This window comes from Monopterus albus, unplaced genomic scaffold (genome assembly GCF_001952655.1).
Source record: "Monopterus albus unplaced genomic scaffold, M_albus_1.0 scaffold27.1, whole genome shotgun sequence".
NCBI classification, from domain to species: domain Eukaryota; kingdom Metazoa; phylum Chordata; class Actinopteri; order Synbranchiformes; family Synbranchidae; genus Monopterus; species Monopterus albus.
In genome coordinates, this window is record NW_018127907.1 from 1,157,966 (window position 1) to 1,176,952 (window position 18,987).

The 18,987-nt window shown below is 42.7% G+C and overlaps 2 protein-coding genes across 2 annotated transcripts in view; both read left to right on the forward strand.

The window, feature by feature from the left end:
• Positions 1-5,385, forward strand: part of gpc3 (glypican 3) — a 106,167-nt gene extending 100,782 nt beyond the window's left edge. Inside the window, exon 8 of the mRNA XM_020595550.1 lies at positions 5,118-5,385. Coding sequence (XP_020451206.1) covers positions 5,118-5,275 — 158 coding nt within the window. The 3' untranslated portion in view covers positions 5,276-5,385. The remainder of the gene's footprint in view (positions 1-5,117) is intronic.
• Positions 5,386-11,462: 6,077 nt separating this feature from the next.
• Positions 11,463-18,987, forward strand: part of gpc4 (glypican 4) — a 31,763-nt gene continuing 24,238 nt past the window's right edge. The window contains exon 1 of the mRNA XM_020595502.1: positions 11,463-12,848. Within this exon, the coding sequence (XP_020451158.1) occupies positions 12,692-12,848 (157 nt within the window). The 5' untranslated portion in view covers positions 11,463-12,691. The remainder of the gene's footprint in view (positions 12,849-18,987) is intronic.

Below are 18,987 nucleotides of genomic sequence, written 5' to 3' on the forward strand. Positions count from 1 at the left end.
GGATGTCAGTTTCCCTCATTATTAGAAGATAAAGATAGCATGCGAAGAATGTGTTCCTCAGAGGGCCCCTGACCAGGACCAGAATGTCCTCCAAGGCAAACTCAAACACTGACCCACCAGTCAGCTTGCCTTTGTGCATGACCACTCCTGCCTCTCTCTCTGATAAGAACCTCCTTTGTCCAGTGGCCTTACAAACACCCTTTACCGGTGCTCCATGCCAACCTCTGACCCTCAGTCAGCACCAGCATCCAAGCTGCTGAGGGTTACAGGCCCTCTCTGTACACAGCAGCGGTCCCCACCCTGAACAAGCCCCTTGCCCTCAGCACAGAATCAGCTCTTTGTATGTTTGATTTGTTATGGTTTTTACTTCTCGTGAACAGACACACACACATTTTCCACCCTCGCAAAGCCAACACTATGAAATATTCTCAATGAAAATGTATGTTCCTCCTTTGAGCTTTTGTTTCTCTTCAAGCTCCTCTTCTTTCTTTTTTCTACAATCATATTAGTTGTTACTAGAAGTGGAGACGATAAACACACTGGAGTAAAGCTAATTTGGATGATGCAGAGAGATACCAGTCATCTCCTCACTGGCACCACCTTCCTTCACAGACCAATAATTAATATCTATTAACTTGCATTTGTCTCACAAAACCACAGTTTAGAGAGTGTCTGGGACATTTTCTTCCCCTTTTGACAGCTTAGTCTATTCCTTTCTTATTTGAACAAACCCATCTGTTTTGGAGTTAATATCTTTCAGATTTAGATTCAGTCTAAATCTGTCTCTTTCCTTTTTTCCATCATTGTTCTTGTTTTGTTTTGGTTTACTAAATGTCCTTTAGTCTCCAAACTCCATTTCTGTGCCTTTCCTTTTAAATTGGGTTATCTGTTTATGTGCTCAACCCCACTTTGGAATCATGTCTCCCAGTCTTACGCTCTTGCCCTTTGTGTGGGAGGGTCTCTGAGCTTAGAATAACAGTGAGTGTTGTGTAGGTTGGGAGGACAGATCAGCTCAGAGAGCGAAGCTGTTGCAAAGGCCCAGAGCAGGGCCTCCTCTGGGCGTCCCGTTTGTCTTGGCCCGAAATTCCCAGCCTCTCTGAGCGCCCCTGTGGTCGGCCTGTGGGTGTGGAGGCAGACGGTCACATTCCTGTCAGCCCATGGACAGAAGCATCTTGCACCGTTCCCAGAGTTCCTTCCCAGCTCTCAGTCAGCAGTGTCCCAGGACAATCAGGCCCTGGCCAAGTTACAGACATTACAGAATGTGACCAACAAGCCAATAATCACAGTGATTATCTGTAACCCTCCACAAGATAAGAACCAATCCATCAATCCTGCAGCTCGTACATGTTTTCTACAGAAACACTGTTCTTCTTTGCAGGTGTAAGGGTGGATCCTGACTAAAGATACACACACTTGTTTGTACAGCTATCTGTGTGAAGGCACTTACTGGCATATTGTATTCTGTAGCCCCTAACCATAATCTTAAAAACTATCACAACTAAATGCCTAACCCCAACCCTTAACCTAACCGATAACCTTAACCCTAAAACCAAGTCTTAACCCCCAAACAGCTCTTTAAATGTATGTGAGAAAGTGAGGACATTGTATAGCTATACACACACACACACACACACACACACACACACACACACACTGGCCTCTCAGTTTCTAAATTTACTGAGTTTAATATCCAAGTGAATAGCTTGCTCTGCAGAGATGAGATGCGTGATAAAATATTTGGTTTACCTCAGAAACCATAACATCTTTTAAGCTGTTGAATCTTGCAAACCTAGATCAAATTTGACTAGCTTAGGTGTGTTATGTGCACACATGGTCTGCCAGCATAGCAGCAATCTAAACCATCTCTTCCATTTCATTAGGAGCACCTGTGTTTGGAGACAACATTCCACATACTTATGTGACTAAAAAAGGTCTCTGCGCATAGCACACATGTACTGAATAAACTGTACAGGACTGTGAAGGTACACGCTTGCCAGAGGGGTTATAATAATATGTGAACTTGCTACTGATGTGCACCTTATGCTGAAAGTACCTTGGCTGCATTTAAGGAACATGTTTACTGAAAATGCGAGACAGTTCAAATGAAGTGTTTCCTGTGATTTTCTGTGTCCTGTACTCATCACCTGTAGTTGTGGTGTACTGGAAAATGTGGGTTTTCACTCACTGTTGCAGTTTTTCTATACAGTGTTCTTGTTGTGACAATTGTGAACTGTAAACGACAAGCCTCAGGCACAAAGTGTGGCCGAAAACAAAACTCCAGACTCTCTTCCCCCTCCTCCTCCTTTCTCTGTTCTCACACACATATACAGTTTATACATGAATGCACTCCAGGGGGATTCAAACAAACATCCACTCACCCTGAAAACCACAATCTGGATTTATTTGTCTGCTCTCCTGAGCAATGGTCACTAAAGAAATCAATAAGTTATATCCTGTCTGAAAACTGCCTGTTGACCTGAATGTGTCTGTCCTGCCTGCTCAGTGTAACCAATCAGTGGGTGGACTGTTGACCTTTCCCCAGGATCGTATCTTGAGCTCATAAGGAGCAACAAAGCTAGCAGGGGTTCACTAGCAAGGTGGTGTCCTCTGACGAGTGATAGTCTCATAATGGTGGGTTTGTATGGATGAGCAGGAGAACCTGGCTCCGCTAAAAGCCACGAGGGCCCACACTGGTCACATTAATCACAGCCGGGATTGTGGCTCTATATATAGCTAGGAGTTATCCATCTATTTGTCTAATTGTCCCTGCCTGTCCACTGCACTGACTCCTCCCTGAAAGGCTCCAAAAGGAAAAGAGGAAAAGAAGCTGGATCTGGATTACGTCTGTCTCTTTTCACTCTCAGTCTGTCTATACAGTACTTTACTACACACATACAGGCACAGGTGTTCATCACTAATTATACCAGGATATTATTAGTCCCAGCCCTGCGTAGGAGTATAGGGGATCTAACCTTGTGTTCAGTGTTTAGTCCCCGCTGGGTTGTTTTAGAACCTACAGAACAAGGCCCCTCTGTGGTGCTGTTCATGTCGAAGTGTTTAAACTGACAAGAAAGACCCTTTCTACCTCCTCGGTCTGAGGGATTTTTTCACAGTCTGAGACTTGTTTCTTTCACCCACATTACAGCCACTGTAAAGCACACCAAACACAATGTGCTCCTACTTTGTCACCCACTTTTTCAGAAAGGGACAAGCACACACACCCCACTCAATCATCCGCACACAAACACACAAATTCAGACACGCATGCTCCCCACCCCCCGCCCTCCCTCTTATTCACTGTATATATAAGAGCTGTATCGAATTGCACCTTGAGCTAAATTGGCTCAGCAGTACAGTGCACCTCTGTCGCCAGTGACGAATTGTTTTTTCAGAGCCCTGAAGAATGTCTGCCCACTGCCATGCCAGAGGACACAGGAGGAGAAAAAACGTTAATTGTCCCCTGGCTGCCATTCAAACAATGTTGTAACCGCAAAGAAATCTGTAGGAGATGCAGTTTGGAGCTTTGGAGGTTTATTTATTTGCCTACTTCCTCTGTTTAAGATGGTACCCAGCAGCGCAGGGGCCCGTGGCACCAGGGACCTGGGAGGAAGGGCCTTTTGCCCCGTGTTTCTACTCGAGAAGGATGAAGCTTTTAGTCAGCCTCCTGACTGCTCTCTCTGATTAGCCACTTCCTCCCACTGGATTGCTCCCACTAAGGACAACAATACACAGATCAGATGAGACAGCTAATTCAGTTTGGAGGTGGCTGTTATTTTAGGAGATCAGATGTGACTGTGTGCCTGGCTTTGGCCTTGCTATGCTCTACATTTGGGGATAGACAAATGGGAGCACATTAGCTTTACAGCTGTTACTTGGTGGTTCCCACCAATGGCTTCTGCAAAAACAATGCGGTGTAAAGACAGAGCAAGTGTTACCCTTGGTTAAGGTTAGGGTAAGTCTCCCAGAAATGAATGTGAGTTTATGTAGGGACCCAGTAAGTGACAAAAACAAAGATGTGTGTGTTTGTGTGAGAGAGAGTGTGTGTGTATATGTGTACAGCCACCAAGTAATGCCAAAAATGCACCTGTAAGTGTGTGTGGTGTGGGTGCATGCTCTGCATCTGGCTTGAAAGGGGACACTTCAGCTCAGAGTATGTTTCTCACACACACACACACACACACACACACACACACACACACACACAGGGAGGCAGAGCACTGCTTAACATTAGTGATCAGCGGGTGACCATGAAGTCATGGCAGCATACAAGACAGATGGAGAAGTAGGGAGGAAACCGTCGTGATGGAGGAGTAATAGTGGATTTACATGGGCAACTGAAACTAAAGAGAGAAAGCTCTGCCTCCTATCCATATAAAAAACACACATACTGACATGTAAGGGTTTCCCAGCCAAGCCACACTAACTGAAGACCCCCACTGGAGAAAATGAGTGGCTTGTTCCAGGACATCTCTACAATAGCTGTAAAGGAGAGATGAAAGTTAAGTATGATAGGTTAGGTGCAGCGGACAGTAGAGCACACACCCACACCATGCAGTGTCATTCTCTCCTTGCCATCCCAGAAGACATTTAATTGTGTTGTCCCACGGGCCCACAGAACTTCACTGCAGAAGTGTAACACTGTTTCTGTGATTAACAACACAGTGAAAACAGATGGAAGTGTTATCCACAAAAATAAATAATAGCTGCATGTAGGAGGATACTGCCGAAGGAGTGGATGGTTCAGGTTTTGAGACATAACCTCATACATTCTTTGCAGTTTTTATTTTTATTTTCTGTTTTCAGGAACTGCCCACTTAAATCCACCAACACTCACCCTCAGTAAAATATATGTGATTCCGAATGTGTCTACAGGAGTAACATGTAACATCTGGTTATATGTATGTGGAGCTTGGGTTTCTCCTTCTCCCCCTTTAACATTGTTTTTACAGCTGGGTAAGACATCATGCATAAGGACAGACATACCACACATGTTTTTCAGCTTTTGTGACAGTGTTTGCTCTAATTGTCTCCATCCCTTTTTCTGCTTCTCTCACATATTTCATTTTTCGCCTCCTCTCATGACCCATCTGTCTGTCTTGTCTCTGTCTCCCTCTCAGACCTCGCCGATAACCTGGATGACTTCACCTTCCAGGAGCAGCTACTGACCCCTCGGTTGGCCACAGCTGGGGTCGGAGGCGTCTCCTCGGCTGCAGCTCCTCTGTGGAAGAGCTACTTGGTTCTAATGCTCCCTGTGACGCTGCTGTGTCAGCACTGACATGCTCCCGTCACTTCTTTCCCTTAGGATTCAATACAAACTCAATGGAACATGATAAACCCCTTTTTTAAAGTTCTGGTTTCTGATATAAAGGTTAGTGGCTTGTAAAACAAATCATAAACAGAAAATGCTACATTTCTCTTTACTGGTCTCAGCAAGAACTTCTTTTGTTTTATTCAAAATGACATGATTTTCTCAACAAACCTGCAAAAGCACACTGGATAAACTCATGGCATCGTGTAAATAAGGAACTTGCCCTCACAACTTTTGTGCCCTGTTGCCTCGCCTCCTCTTTGCTCTCACCTCTGTCACACACCCATAGACAGATTTTTCATGAACCTGTGAGTGAGGAGCTACTTGGAAAACAGACACAAAACAGACCTTTTGAAAATGCTCCAACTCCCAGCCTGCTATGAGTTACTACCCTGCAGAAACAAGCTGCAAGAAGAGGGAAACTTGTGCTACTTTCTTCCATGGCAGTGAATGATCTCCTGCCAGCAACGAACTTCAGCTGGGGAAGTTTTAGTGAGCTCCTTATCCCTGAAGGCTGACGTGAAACCCTTACTTAAAGATGCACTGTACCTTTAAATGCTCTGTTACGATGGTGCACTGTACCTTTAAATGCTCTGTTACTACCTGCTGTAGATCTGTCGTTCTTCTCTGTCTAGGTGATAGCTAAATTATTTCAGTCTGATTCCCTTAACTCAAGTCTTTCCACTCCCAACATCAGTGTTTGCTTTATTTTGTAATGCTGTTTTTTACACTAACAGCCCTGTGATAAAATAGATTTAAGGTCTATTATTAAATCTCCAGTTCATAACTGTACAGACGTTAGCTTCTCTGTGTTGGTGCCATGTTTACAAGAATATGTTGATTTACAATACTTACATATTTCACAAAAGAATGTAGTTTGTGGACTGAAATATTGGCCGGACTGTGACGCATTGCTGCATATTTCTAGCTTAATCTTTAGCACTGTGGGTAATGTGAGAAGTAATATCAAATATAAATATGTATAAAACTATATGTAAATTAATTTTGTTATGTTGCATTGGGCTTGTGCATTTTCTGAGCCTGGCCCTTGTGTCTAATAATTTCTTCTTCTGTCTTTTAGTCAGATTTTATAGATTGTTTGGTTTATTTTGTTTGGTTAATGAGATGTGGCAAAAACTGGAACCCAGCTCCCTTGCTGCTTAGACTTGAGGAGGTGTGATGGACATATGAAAGACACTGATTCAAAGCTGTTGCCAGAAGCTGTGACTGTAGACTGGACTCACAGACTATATGACACTTAATAATTTCAGGTGAAACACAAGTGTAATAATGACTCTGTTCCATATAGTTGGACCAGTAAGTTGTGCCTATGGTCCAGAATAGAGAGTACCAGGGTCCTGACACTGGAGCATCTAAGCAGAATGCAGCACTAATTAATGTTATTAATTATACCTGTGTTTGCCATGAGAAAGGCAGTCAAAAAACCCAGGCCAGTATCAGGCCTGGGGTAGGCAGTGGATACAAATGAATGCCCAATAACATGATTATCCAGTTAAACAGTGATGGCAAAGGGTACCATGTAAAATCTGAAGTTTTTTGTTGATGTGTCTGTATGTGTGTGACTATTAAAGGAAACCAGTTTTACACATCAAAGCCTGTTGAGGACGACTACTGCCTATGTAGTAAAAGTAATATAAAGCCCTTTGTGTCTCCAGAGGGAGTTGTGCCTGAGGTTAGAAGGCTGTGGCTCCAGGCTACATTGGCTGGTACTAGCATAACACTCAAATCTCCTACCAAACTGTTAGAAGGTCAAGTTGAATTATGGGTAATCTAAGCACCAGGTTTTGAAAAAGTAGAAAACTGTGGAATAAAAAGACCATATTCCTGGTTCTGTTGCATCAATTTCACTATCATTAGTCTGACAATATTACTGGAGTGAAATGCTAAATCAGTGAAGTACTTTTAACAACATTTGAGACATATGAGGTTTCCTCATTCACTATTGTTTATAATAGCCCCTAAGTGCTAATAAGACATAGTGTCTTGGTTTATAAACAAGAATGTATTTGGCACATACATTTCCTTACAATGTTCACATCCTCACACCTCAAGCATTAGCATTACAAGCACTGTGTGTAAACACACAGCTGAGTGTGTGTGTGTGTGAGAGGGGAGCAGCCCCTCCCTCCTCTAAACAGAGACAGACAGAGAAAAAATACAGTGGAAAAACAAAGCAGGATGGTCCTCATCAACCCCGGAGGCTATGTTTGGTGATGGTTAAGGGAAAGACATGGTATACTGCTCGTTACCACCAGGGAGAGCTGGTAAAATTATTAGTTTTAGGTCTTATGGGTTTAATTACCACTGAGCTTACAGCTGCACTAGCTCAAATTACTCCAAAATTATAATCAAATTAATTCAATACAAAGGTAAAATCATGAGCATGTTACTGCCAGTGTTGGTTAGGGCTAATTTACAGATGATACACTGATAAGAGAAGCAGGAATAACAACAGAAGAACTACAGGGAGTAAAGGGTCATAGAGGGGAGTAGCACAGCAGAGAGACAACAGGTCCTATCCCATTTTCACTGGATTTACCAGACAGCATGTAAAAGCTTAGTTAGTGCACATTTAACAACTCCACAATAAATCCTGTCTGGGGGAAAGGCATTGCTCTGCTGACCTCTCTGTTCAGTGGTTCAGCTCTGTTGGAACACACCCATCATTACAGCAAGAGTCGTCTGTTGTACTTGTGACCACACCCAATTATGATGCAACAACACAGAGGCCAAAATCATCACCAGTAAATCTTGGCTGTTGATGTCAGTCCCTCAGAATCAAACACCAGAGGCTTCTTCTTCATACAGCTTTCAACATGACCCATTTTACACACAGCGAATACCAGTTTGTACTCCAGCATTATTATTACGCTCTGTCCTAAAAATCCAGTGTTACAGAAGCTGGAAGGCCAGGTTCTGTCATACGTATGTGTCACTCTAAAATGATGGTGTGTTCACTTCATATGCAAGTACATATCCATTAAATTTTAAGGGATTATTAAATCTTTCAAATTGTTCTTATGCAGTACATTTTTGTGTGACTAATGACAACCCCATGAATGGTTATATGTAGCTTTCAGCCTGTTCACTTCATCTTTCTTAATACCGCCACCATGTGTTTTTCACATTATACCATTTCATATAAGGCCCTGGTTCCAGACCTTTGAATTAGTATTCCTGTCTCTATAGTTCTGATGTTGTGCCTATTGACGGCAGTCTGAGTCTGTTAATAAAATAACTGACCAGTCAGCTCTTACTAGACAGGATCAAGAATCTCCATCATATAGCTGAGTAGCTACGTTAATGAAACAATGACAGAAAAATGATGATTAGCCTGGATAAGTATGACACAGCTGTACAGAGAAATACCTCTTAAAATAATATTTATATATTGTGTATGAACATGAAAAATGTTAAGATAAATGCTGCTAGCAGCTGCTAGTACAGCCTCCATGTCACCTGAAAATGATGTTGGCAAGCCAGCTATTGAAAATAATCCCCACTGTAGCAAGACATCAGCTACCAGAGACATTGTATTCGACTGAATGACTCTAATAAAAGACAATAGCAATTTAGTTCAACTGTCATACTATAGTTTACTTTAAATTATGGACAGAAACATCAGTGTTATGTTTCAGCCTTTCAGACAGAAGCAGATAATACACTGTTAAACTGATTTAGCTTTCTTATGCAACAAGTTCCCTGAGGCTGTTGAAAGTCCATCTGGGAAATGTAGGAAATCATTATGTAACAGTGAATAAGGTAAGTTGGAGAAAAGTGGTAAAACCATAAATGACAGCTCATAAATTAACTACTGGAATACACACTGAACATCACACATTAGGTATTCAAGCTGGAATTTTCAGAGAAAATGATTGGCGTGCTGCAGAGGTTATGACTAGGACACATAATGTTGCAAGTATATATGTTACTTTATTGCTGTTCACTCTCTGATCCACTTCAAAGTCCTTCATGAATCATATCATCTGTGTATCTGGACTGTGTTACTTCTCCAGATCCTCAAATGGCATGTGAATCATGAGTGTTTTTCTCTCTCCAGGCAGATGATGAACCCCTCTAGGCAAAAAGAAATTTCTCTGCCCCTCACTGTGGGGTTTCCCCACATTGAACTCCATTAGTGTTACTCCTGAAGTCACCTCAACCAGGTCACAGATGTTTGTCCACAGCTCAACAATGAAACAAGGTTCATGAGTCCTAATTGTTTGTGTTTCGTCTACACTTTTAAAGCCTGTCGACTCTGTTAACAAGGCCAATCACTCACAGCCCGACACATATCACACCTGTCACTGAAAACACATTTCAAAATCCTGTTTCTGTGTCCTGGCGCTCTGCTGTAACTTTTCACGGCCACACACCCCCTCTGCTCCCCAGACCCAGATAAAAACATTGTTTTCCAGCTGTGCTTTTCTCTGCTGAACTGGATTGTAGCTTTTAAGATGGAAAAGAAAGGCTGATTATTAGGAGATGAGCAAACGCTGGTTGCAGAGGGAGTAGCAGCTAACCCTAGTTGGGGGGTTATAATGCTAATGCAAGGCTGGAGAAAGGGCAAATAGGCCCATTCAAATGCAGAGTTCACATGTTTTCTTAGGGTAATATTGGGCCAATGTTGAAACAGCATGCATTATGAGAGTGAAAGGTCAATTTGATGTTAATCAGCGGGAACAGTGAAAATAGCTGACTATCAGGAATTGTTGCATTTTCTGTCTGAGTGACTGACTCCCTATGAATATGTACTGTAGCTTTATTTCATGGTCACACAAAGATGTTTAGGCTCAGGCACATTTACAAACCTGTAGGGTCATCACAGTGCATATAAACTAAAATAGCAATATACAGTAATTCAGGTGCATGAGTGCATGTGGACTTCCCAGTCCAGTCTGATTTTTACTGCACTGGATGTGTAAATTCCTCTGCCAGAGAGAAACGCTTGAGACATGTCACGTCATTCAAAGCTCATTCATGTCTAATGACCATGGCACTGGAGCATTTTCTTACCTTTTGTTGGCCTATTGAGTGCAACGCCGGGCCCATGCTCTCCCATGCGCCCTGCACCAGCATCCTCCTCCTGCTACTCAGCAACCCCTGGCTTCCCCTGCAGCAGCCGCAGTCACACAGAATGAATGGAGCCGCCTGAGGAATGTGGACACAAAAGGAGGAATGTCATTTTGCTTGGTGCAACCCCCCAAACCAATGGACGTGTGCACACACACACAGAGAAACCCCGCACAAGTCCTGGCATGTTTAAACACAGGGAGTAAAACATCTTATTATGGCCTTTTTTTTAAATTAAGGGATTTGTGTACAAGACTGACCAAAAAATGTGCACTTCATCAAATTTTATGTCCCACATTCGAGACATGATGAAAAAGCAGTTTAATGGTTAGAATGATATATATTATTATTGTTGAAGAGAAAGAACAAGGCAGTGGCTGATATGTGACCGGTTGTGGTGATTTAAAAGGCTGACAGTTTGCTTTTCACATTTCATTGATTTACCCAATTAGCTTCTCAGTACAAAACTAACTGATACAAGAAGCAACAGACTCAGATGAGGACATGGGCCAGAAGCAGAGCAGCAAGACAGCTGATAAAACAAACTGTGTCTGAAAACACCAGAACAAAATATTAAAAAAATATGACCAGAGGTATTCTTAGCAAGCACAGGACAGACAAGGACATGGTGGATATTAAGTATCTGTTGAACAGATGACCTTTTAAAAAAGTTGATATAAAGACTTTCCAAACAGGAAGACATGCAAAATTCAGGACACATATGCAGACACACTCTTTTACAGTTACACACACTTTTAGAACAAACTGCTTAAGGCTGAAATTCTGTTAAAGGCATTTCTTAAAATCTTTTCTTGGATATTAGTGTTTGTCTGTAAAGCTGTGCATGATTTGTTTTATATGTAATGCACAGCACCCTGTCATTTTTCTTCTACATGTAAAACATTCATTTTCAAGCAGACAGTAATCTGAGTTTGACAGTTTCACTTGTACAGATGAACCACTCCTTTAATCACTGAAGTCACTGGAGTTTACAACACTGAGCACATGATATGACAGGCAGCTGTATATTACACCACTGCTATGCTGCTACCTGAACACAGCCTGACCTGTGTTTGTGCACGGGCCTGTATTTTTACCTCCATAGGTACTATAACACTAGCCAGGTTTTAATCCATGAATTTTAAACAAACTAAGATCTATTATATGCTGAATACAAATACCACGTTTTGACAAAATATCTCTTCAGTGTCCTGTGCTTTTTTGTTATGTAAATGACTATCATGCATTAAAAGTGTTTTCTTCAACATGGAGGCCTTGGGACCCATGAGAGTCCATGAGGCTGCAACCAAAGGTCCCCAATAAACTTTATCTTCACTAATGATTTCACTTAATGCCTGTTAGGACAAGGAGAGAAGCGGGAGGGATATCTGTTTAATTCAGAGGGTTTTATCTCTGCTGTTATCTCCACACCAACAATAAAACAAGACAAGAAACCCCTCTGCACCCCCAGGTCAAACTGGGGTCTGTAGTGAAAGAGATTTGTGATTTAGGGCCATTTGGCTAATGTTTCTTTCCTTTATGTCGTGTGGCCTGATAATTATAAGCCCTCGTGTTGTGCACAGTGTAGCTCCGCCCTCAGCTCCAGTCCTGACTCCCAGCACTGGTTAGCCTTACTAGACATAGAAATCTAGTCCCTGCTCCACGCTCCACCCCTGGTGTTCCTGATTCCTGGGTCTTTGTCCCCGGAACTTGCACTCTCTCCTGGGTGTCCGCCGGGGTTTTCAGCTCACATCTGGATCCCAGCAGCACTAGCGTACAGTCCTGGGTCTTGTCCTGCAGAAACACGGCCTCCTCAAGTTAGGAAAGAAAACAAGAAAGAAGAAAAACACCTATGAGACAACGTTAACCCGTCTGCTCTCCTCCTGTGGGTTATACTTTCGTCGAAGCTGTGAGGCAGCAGTGTGATTTAGAGATTCTTGCCTGCAGTTAAAAAGTTTTTACATGTTTTCAAACTAGTTCTGTCCTTTCTTCGTGTGTTTTTTCGACTGAGGCTGGAACTCGACATTTGTGTCACATATCGGGCCTCTTAACCAGACGACGTTTGGGCTTCGTTTCACGGTATTTTCGGTGTTTTTCCCCCCTGTCACGGTGGTTTGAGCTGCTGTGAATGAAGGGTCCGCGGAGCTGAAGGAACCAGCGTCTCCATGAGGAAGCTCAGCGCCGCGGTCGCTCCAGCGCTGTCCTAGCTCACACACACACCTGAGCGCCTGTATTTCTAACTTTTTGTGCTAACTTTGTAGCTATTTTATTTTTACGCGATACAACAAGATGAAGACGCTGTTGGTGCTGTGTGTGGCTTGCACGCTGGTTGTGTTTACCGTGTCGGCAACTGCGGAGCAGAAGCTGAAAAACTGCAACGAAGTCCGAGCTGCTTACAGCTCCAAAGGCTTCAACGTTAACGATGTCCCCAACAAAGGAGTTAATGGTGAGCTCTTATATTTCTGCTTTCAGGCCGGTTTTAACCACAAACACCGTAGTTTGGAGCAGCGTATCTCAAAGTGGGGGTCGGGGACCCCCCATGGGTCTTGGAGGAGTTTCCCGGTGGTCCTGATGCGAACTTTTTAAGCTAGTAAAGTTAGCATAAAGAGGCTCTGTGTAAATCAGTAAGTAAGTCAGTAGCATCTGTTCTCAGGCTTGTCCTGTAGCTCCACACCTACAGTAGAGACAGCCAGCTATTCTAGGTTATGCATAACTTTAAAGTGTTCTTCCAGATGGCTTTCTCAAAAACTAATACATTCACTAAATGCAGTACCTTTAGAAGTCGTTTCAATGGAAAAAGCACAGAAAACCAATAAACAATTGAACTGTCACTTTTGTAGCTGGACATTTTGTGTCTTTCTGTCAGAGTCTATAAGGAAGCATGGTTATTCACACAGGTGCTTTTTCATGTTACAGTATAGTATTGAATTTGGTGAGGTGGCATTGAAACACTTCTGAGGTTGGGGATCAGTCCTTCAGGCAAATGTGTGTCTGGCAACACTTCACTGTTCCTATGGGTAAATACAGCTTTCATTTAGGAAATACTTGTAGGTAATTTGTAACAATAAAGGGGGTAAAATCAGCACACAAGATCTGGTCTCCAGTGAAAGAAGCCAGGCCTGTGTTTATTTCCAAGCTTCCTCGGTAGAGACTCCTCTGGCTGTGAAGTACGGGCAGCCGGAAGTGATTTAGTAAACATTCCTGTGAATTGTGGATTATGGACTCCACCACCCCCCCGCCCCCTTTGTCTAGGTTAGTGTGAGTTAGTGTTTTTAACATGTTCCGTGTAGGTGCATGTTGCACTTTCAGGACAGGCTGTAATGCACCAGTGAATGCTGCCATGTCAACTGTTAGTCAGAGGTGAGAAGGCAAATCAATTGAGCTAATCATGAGTTAAACCCAAGTAATGGAAACTAACGCAGGGGGCCTTTTACAGTGAATGCTTGAGGGGAGCGGTGGACGGGGGTTGGGGTTTGAAATTCCACTGAGCCCTACATACTTTAAATCCCTCCCTTCTCTCATTTCCTTTTTCATTTTTATGGTGGTTAAAATAAATATGCACACATGTATTCAAGCACATAAATTCAGTCTGTTCTGATTGCCAGCTCTGCAGTGGCTTCAGTATGATATTCTTATTTAAATTTATAGAAGTAGGTCATCCCAGCATGGCTACTGTCATGTCCCTGTTTTGTTTTCCTCATTCTAAGTTATTTTGTATTTAATTAATAGCTCAGTTTGACATTTTTAGACAGCTTTAAAAAGCTAATTTCTATTTCCTTTATGAAAATTCTTACAGTGAACCTTTCAGACCCAAGATCCTTCCTTTTTTGCTGTTCATTGTATTTCTTCTGACAAGGTTGATCAACTTTTATGTGTTATTTTACTTTGCATAGTAAGAGGAAGTTGAGACTGTCCCTGTTGAGGCCACGACAGCTCATTAGAATTGGAGTTGAGGCTGAGATTTTGTTTTTATATGCACTTTACACAAGTCTATAGGAGGCTTTTGTTTTCTCCCTGTCTCTGTGATGCTAGATGTCATTGAAGGTACCCCAGCATGTCTGCATTGGTTGGATTTAATTGTCTTGCATCTCTGATTTTGCATGAGGGTTACACAGCTAACTGCATGTACATCTCAGTTCTAGTTTCAACAGTTAATAATCAAGGAAGTGGTTCCCTGGAAAATATTTCACTTTTCATCTGCAGAAGTTGAACTAGTCAGTATATGATACTTATGTTACAATAAAATAATTTTGGTTCACAGAAGAAGAGGTTGTGATCACAATGTCTAAAATCATGTGCTGTTTTTGTTTTAACCACAACTGTGCGGACGTATGTGGCAGAGAAGACGTATTTTAAAAATTATACAGTATGTTTGCCAGTTGTGTCAGAAATAGTTTTTGAAATGTTTCTCTTTGATATGTGCATCATAAATCAGATCGGTGGAATACGAGTCTTATTGGAACCACAGGATTCTAAACTTGCCGTTTCTAACCACAAACATCTTGTATTATTGTTGGCAGCCTGGATATAAGAATGTTTGTTACCAGTCAAAACCAATGGGCTCAGCTGAAACCAGACTTGAGATTCAATAAAGATGTTTCAGTGCAGTAAAATTGAGATGGACTGACTGAGCATAGACAGAATTAAGTGATAAACAGTTTCCAAAGGCTCACTTGGTAAATTCCTTGTTGATCCCATGGTATCGGTCTTTTAAGCAGTTCAGGACCTTGTTTCCAAGGTTCTTGCCTACTGGCTGATGATTTGTTTAGGGCCTGTGGTTGAATACCTCACTCAAATTCAAAGTAAATTGCACTCACAGTCCTGTGACAACAGATGCTAACATCAGTAGTCACAAACAGAATGTAAATGGTGGTTGTACTGTATGAAGTTATCTGCTAATAGTAGGGAGTGTTTATTTTTTAAGTTACATTTGATACTGTGACAAATGTTAAAAGGTAACCGCTAAGTGCGGCTACACAGTTGCAACATGGACCAGCTACTGTATGTGTGAAAGCCGAGCTCTTAACACTGACCAGATCCGTATCTGCCATGTCAAAGGCTGCTCGTTGCAGAGCTGGACATTGTGCATTTTGCAGCTTTTCAAGCAAAGCCTGTTTTGGTTTAATCTGACAGTCAGGCTTGATGTCATGCTTCAGGTATGGGACAATAGCAGAGATCAAAGAGAAGAGGGTCATTCCTCCCTTCAGCACAAGGAACATCACTTGCTCATAATCAGTTCAGTGCAGTATGACTGAAACTCAAAGCGTGCATGACCTCAGCGCATTGGCCTCTGGGTAATCTTGAGACATTTTGTAGTCTTGCATTCTGAGGGCTTGTTCCCCCTGAGCCAGTGGCTGCATGCCCCGCATCATTACCGCTTGGGGAATAACAGGTTGTGTTATTGCAGTGACATTCACCGGATAAGATAAGAGCAGGAATCTGGGGCATAAACAGTCTGCAGAAGCTTTTATGGCTCAAAGACCAATATTTGAGCAGGTCTATGCTGTAGGACTGTGGTATTTTAACACCTGTAATAATTAACTAATAAACTGCCCTCCTGTTGTCTTACTTGCCTCTCAAGGTCATTCCCATAAAACCTAAACGGCCCACTTGGTTTTATGGGAATTTCTTTGGCACATCTTATTTTTAAGAAATACCTCAGCACTGCACTTGGCAATGTTTAAGTAAATCAATCCTTCTTGAAGTCAAATTATGTAAGGAAAAGGCCAAAAGAAATAAGATGCACCATGTAAAACAATCGCCAGACATTTGGTCTTTGTTAATGTCCTGTATCCACTGGCTTGTTTTCCCTGTCCTGTTAATGTCCTGTCCTCTAAACAGTGAGACATTAACCAGCTTACTACATTGAGACTGCCACTGATGTAGCCTGGTCTTGATCGTTTTAGCAAAAATACCAGAACGTTATGCCTGACCTTTCCAAACTAAAACGAATCACAAATCCATTTTATTTCAACAGTGGTTTTCACATTTATTACACAGTAATAAATGAGAACTGATGATGGTAGACAAATGGAATTAGTCATGGTGCATCAAAATGATAGATTAGAGTTAACTTTGTCAACAGGACACCGTCCCAAACCACCACAGCAGAGGCAGTCTTGAATCGGTGGTAAGATGACGATCTAGGCTAGTATTACCCAGTGGTTTCACCAGGTTAAAATGCTGTTTAATGTGGCAAAGTGGATTTTAAAGAACAGCACGCTGCACATCTTTAAATCAAATTGAAAATAGTCCTAAGAGTTGCTGTATGGTTGCTTTTAGTTTAACAAAATGTTCTTCTTAGCAGAGCATCATTTCTTCCCAGGAGGAAGAAGCCACACAAACATTAAGAGCAGTGATTGATTTGAAGGGAAAATTGAGATAATGTGTGGGGGTTGAGATTAAATAAACAGCCTGTGCCAAAGCCAAGACATGCGCTGTAATCTCTGATAACATTCCTGAGCAGTGGGAGAGACCTCTGCAGCTCCAGTTTCCCCTTGCTTTACATACCTTTAAAAATAGATGCTACAATTACAATAAAAGTTTTATTTCTTTTTTTGACATGCAAATATTGTTAGTGGAATACTAAAGAGTCAAACACAATCATCACAGCCTTCATTACTGAGCTCAGCTTTTGTTTTGGCTGGTTACATGAGGATGTGAGTGCCGGAGTCCTCCGCTCCGACTTTTTTAGGGGTGTTATTTCTGAATGATTATTGATGTTGACTTCCAAATCATGTAGGTTATAGTCTTCCAGTGAACTGTCAGTAGGCTGATCAATAAATCCATCTTGAGCATTTGGTTAGAGCTGCTCCTCTCTGGAGGCGTCCTTGGAGATCAGTTAGAAGTGGTGATAATGTGATGGTTCCTGTTGTTTTCTGCCCTGTGTATGTGACATCTCCTCCCTAACTGTTTGGCCAGCCTTCAAGATAGTTGAGTTTAGTATCATGAGGTTGAGGTCTTGTGAACCTAAGGGGGAGCCTGGCTGCATGGAGCATCCAGATGGGGCCAGAGGAAGGAGGGAGGGCGGCTGCACGTGCCTGCCAGCTCTGCCGTATCTCGCTGCGCTTATCGGCTTCCTGCAAATCACAGCGTGGCAGCTCTGTGATCAGAGGCTCTTGTGTCATCCCGTTTTGCTTTGCCAGCAACGGCTGTCTTATTGTTGGTCCAAAATAAAACTGTTTATCAAAGCCTACAAAAGAATTATACTAAAAGAAGTGCATGAATAGTACTGAAACTACCTAGTTTGGTTGTTGCATGAATCCTGTCTAGATGATGGAATGATTGTGCCATTGTGGACCTGGTTTGGTGTTTGGCAGCCACCGCTTTCAACCACTGTTGAATGTCAAGTTTCCCTCTTAGACTCCTTCAGTATGCTCCAAGTGTAGCATCAATTCAGTAGCTGTGCATGCGTGTGTGTGTCAGCTAGGCATCCGTAATTCCATCTTTCTGCATGCTTCGCTTTGGCCTGCTCCCCCTCAAATTTCCCAGTGAACGACAGATCAGTGGGGGCTGGATGCTGTGTGGGAACAATTGAGCACCCCCACCCTCCGCACCAGACCACCAAGACCTGCACAGAGGGAGCCCCGGAGCTGGGAACACACAGCAACAAAAAGAGCTCTGGAGGGACTGACTGAGGCATGCAGGAAAGAAAGGGAGGATTTGACTGACAGGAGTGAGTTCTGTATGAGGGCGAGTCGAAGGGAATATCTATGAGAAGTGGCAGCAGTGAATGACTGTGTGTGTGTGTGTGTGTGTGTGACACAGGCCTAGGGAGTCTGGTGAGATAACGATGCACACACACACTGTGGCTCATCTTTACTCAAACATACAGGCTTGTACATACAGCCTGCGCCTCCTAGTAACACCTGTGAGCAAGTGTCTGTCTCAGAATCAGCTTTATTGGCCAGGTGTGTTGGACACGAAGAATTTGACTGTGGTGCAGCGGCTCTCAATGTGCACGTACATATCCCCATGCAAGGCAACAGCAAGGGGCAAGTAAACAAAGGAATGTTCATTAGGAAGTGAGATAAAAATTGAGTACTTATTGTCCAGTCATACTGTCCTGGGTTAAGTGTTAATTGGCCGGGGAAAGAAACTGTCCTTGTGCCTGGTGGTCTTGGTGCACAGTGACCTGTAACGCCATCCAGAGGGGAGGAGTTCAAACAGATTGTGTCTAAAGCTTAATTTATGGTTCTGTGTTAAACCTATGCCAGTAACATGTAGCCTTGTACCCTATGCCGTAGCCTGTCGTGCACCTCTCCAGAAATGTAACTGCACATCATGGCAATGAAGACAACAACGGTGATTGGTTGTATTGCATTTCCTTGTTCGTGTCCGTCAGTGGCTGGACAAGCATGAAAAATCCCCCTCGTTCTGCCGCAGCTGGTTCAGCGGTCATACAGGCCATCTCCTCTGACGTCTTCTCTCTTATGTGTTGCAGTAATTCCAGTAAAAGTAACTGCTGTTCAACATCTGTTAGTTTTAACTCCAACATGACCCACTCAGTTTCAGTCGGTATTGTCTGTAAGTGGTGAAGAAACACAACACAGTGGCACAAAACTCACAGTCAAATAGTGTTTGGT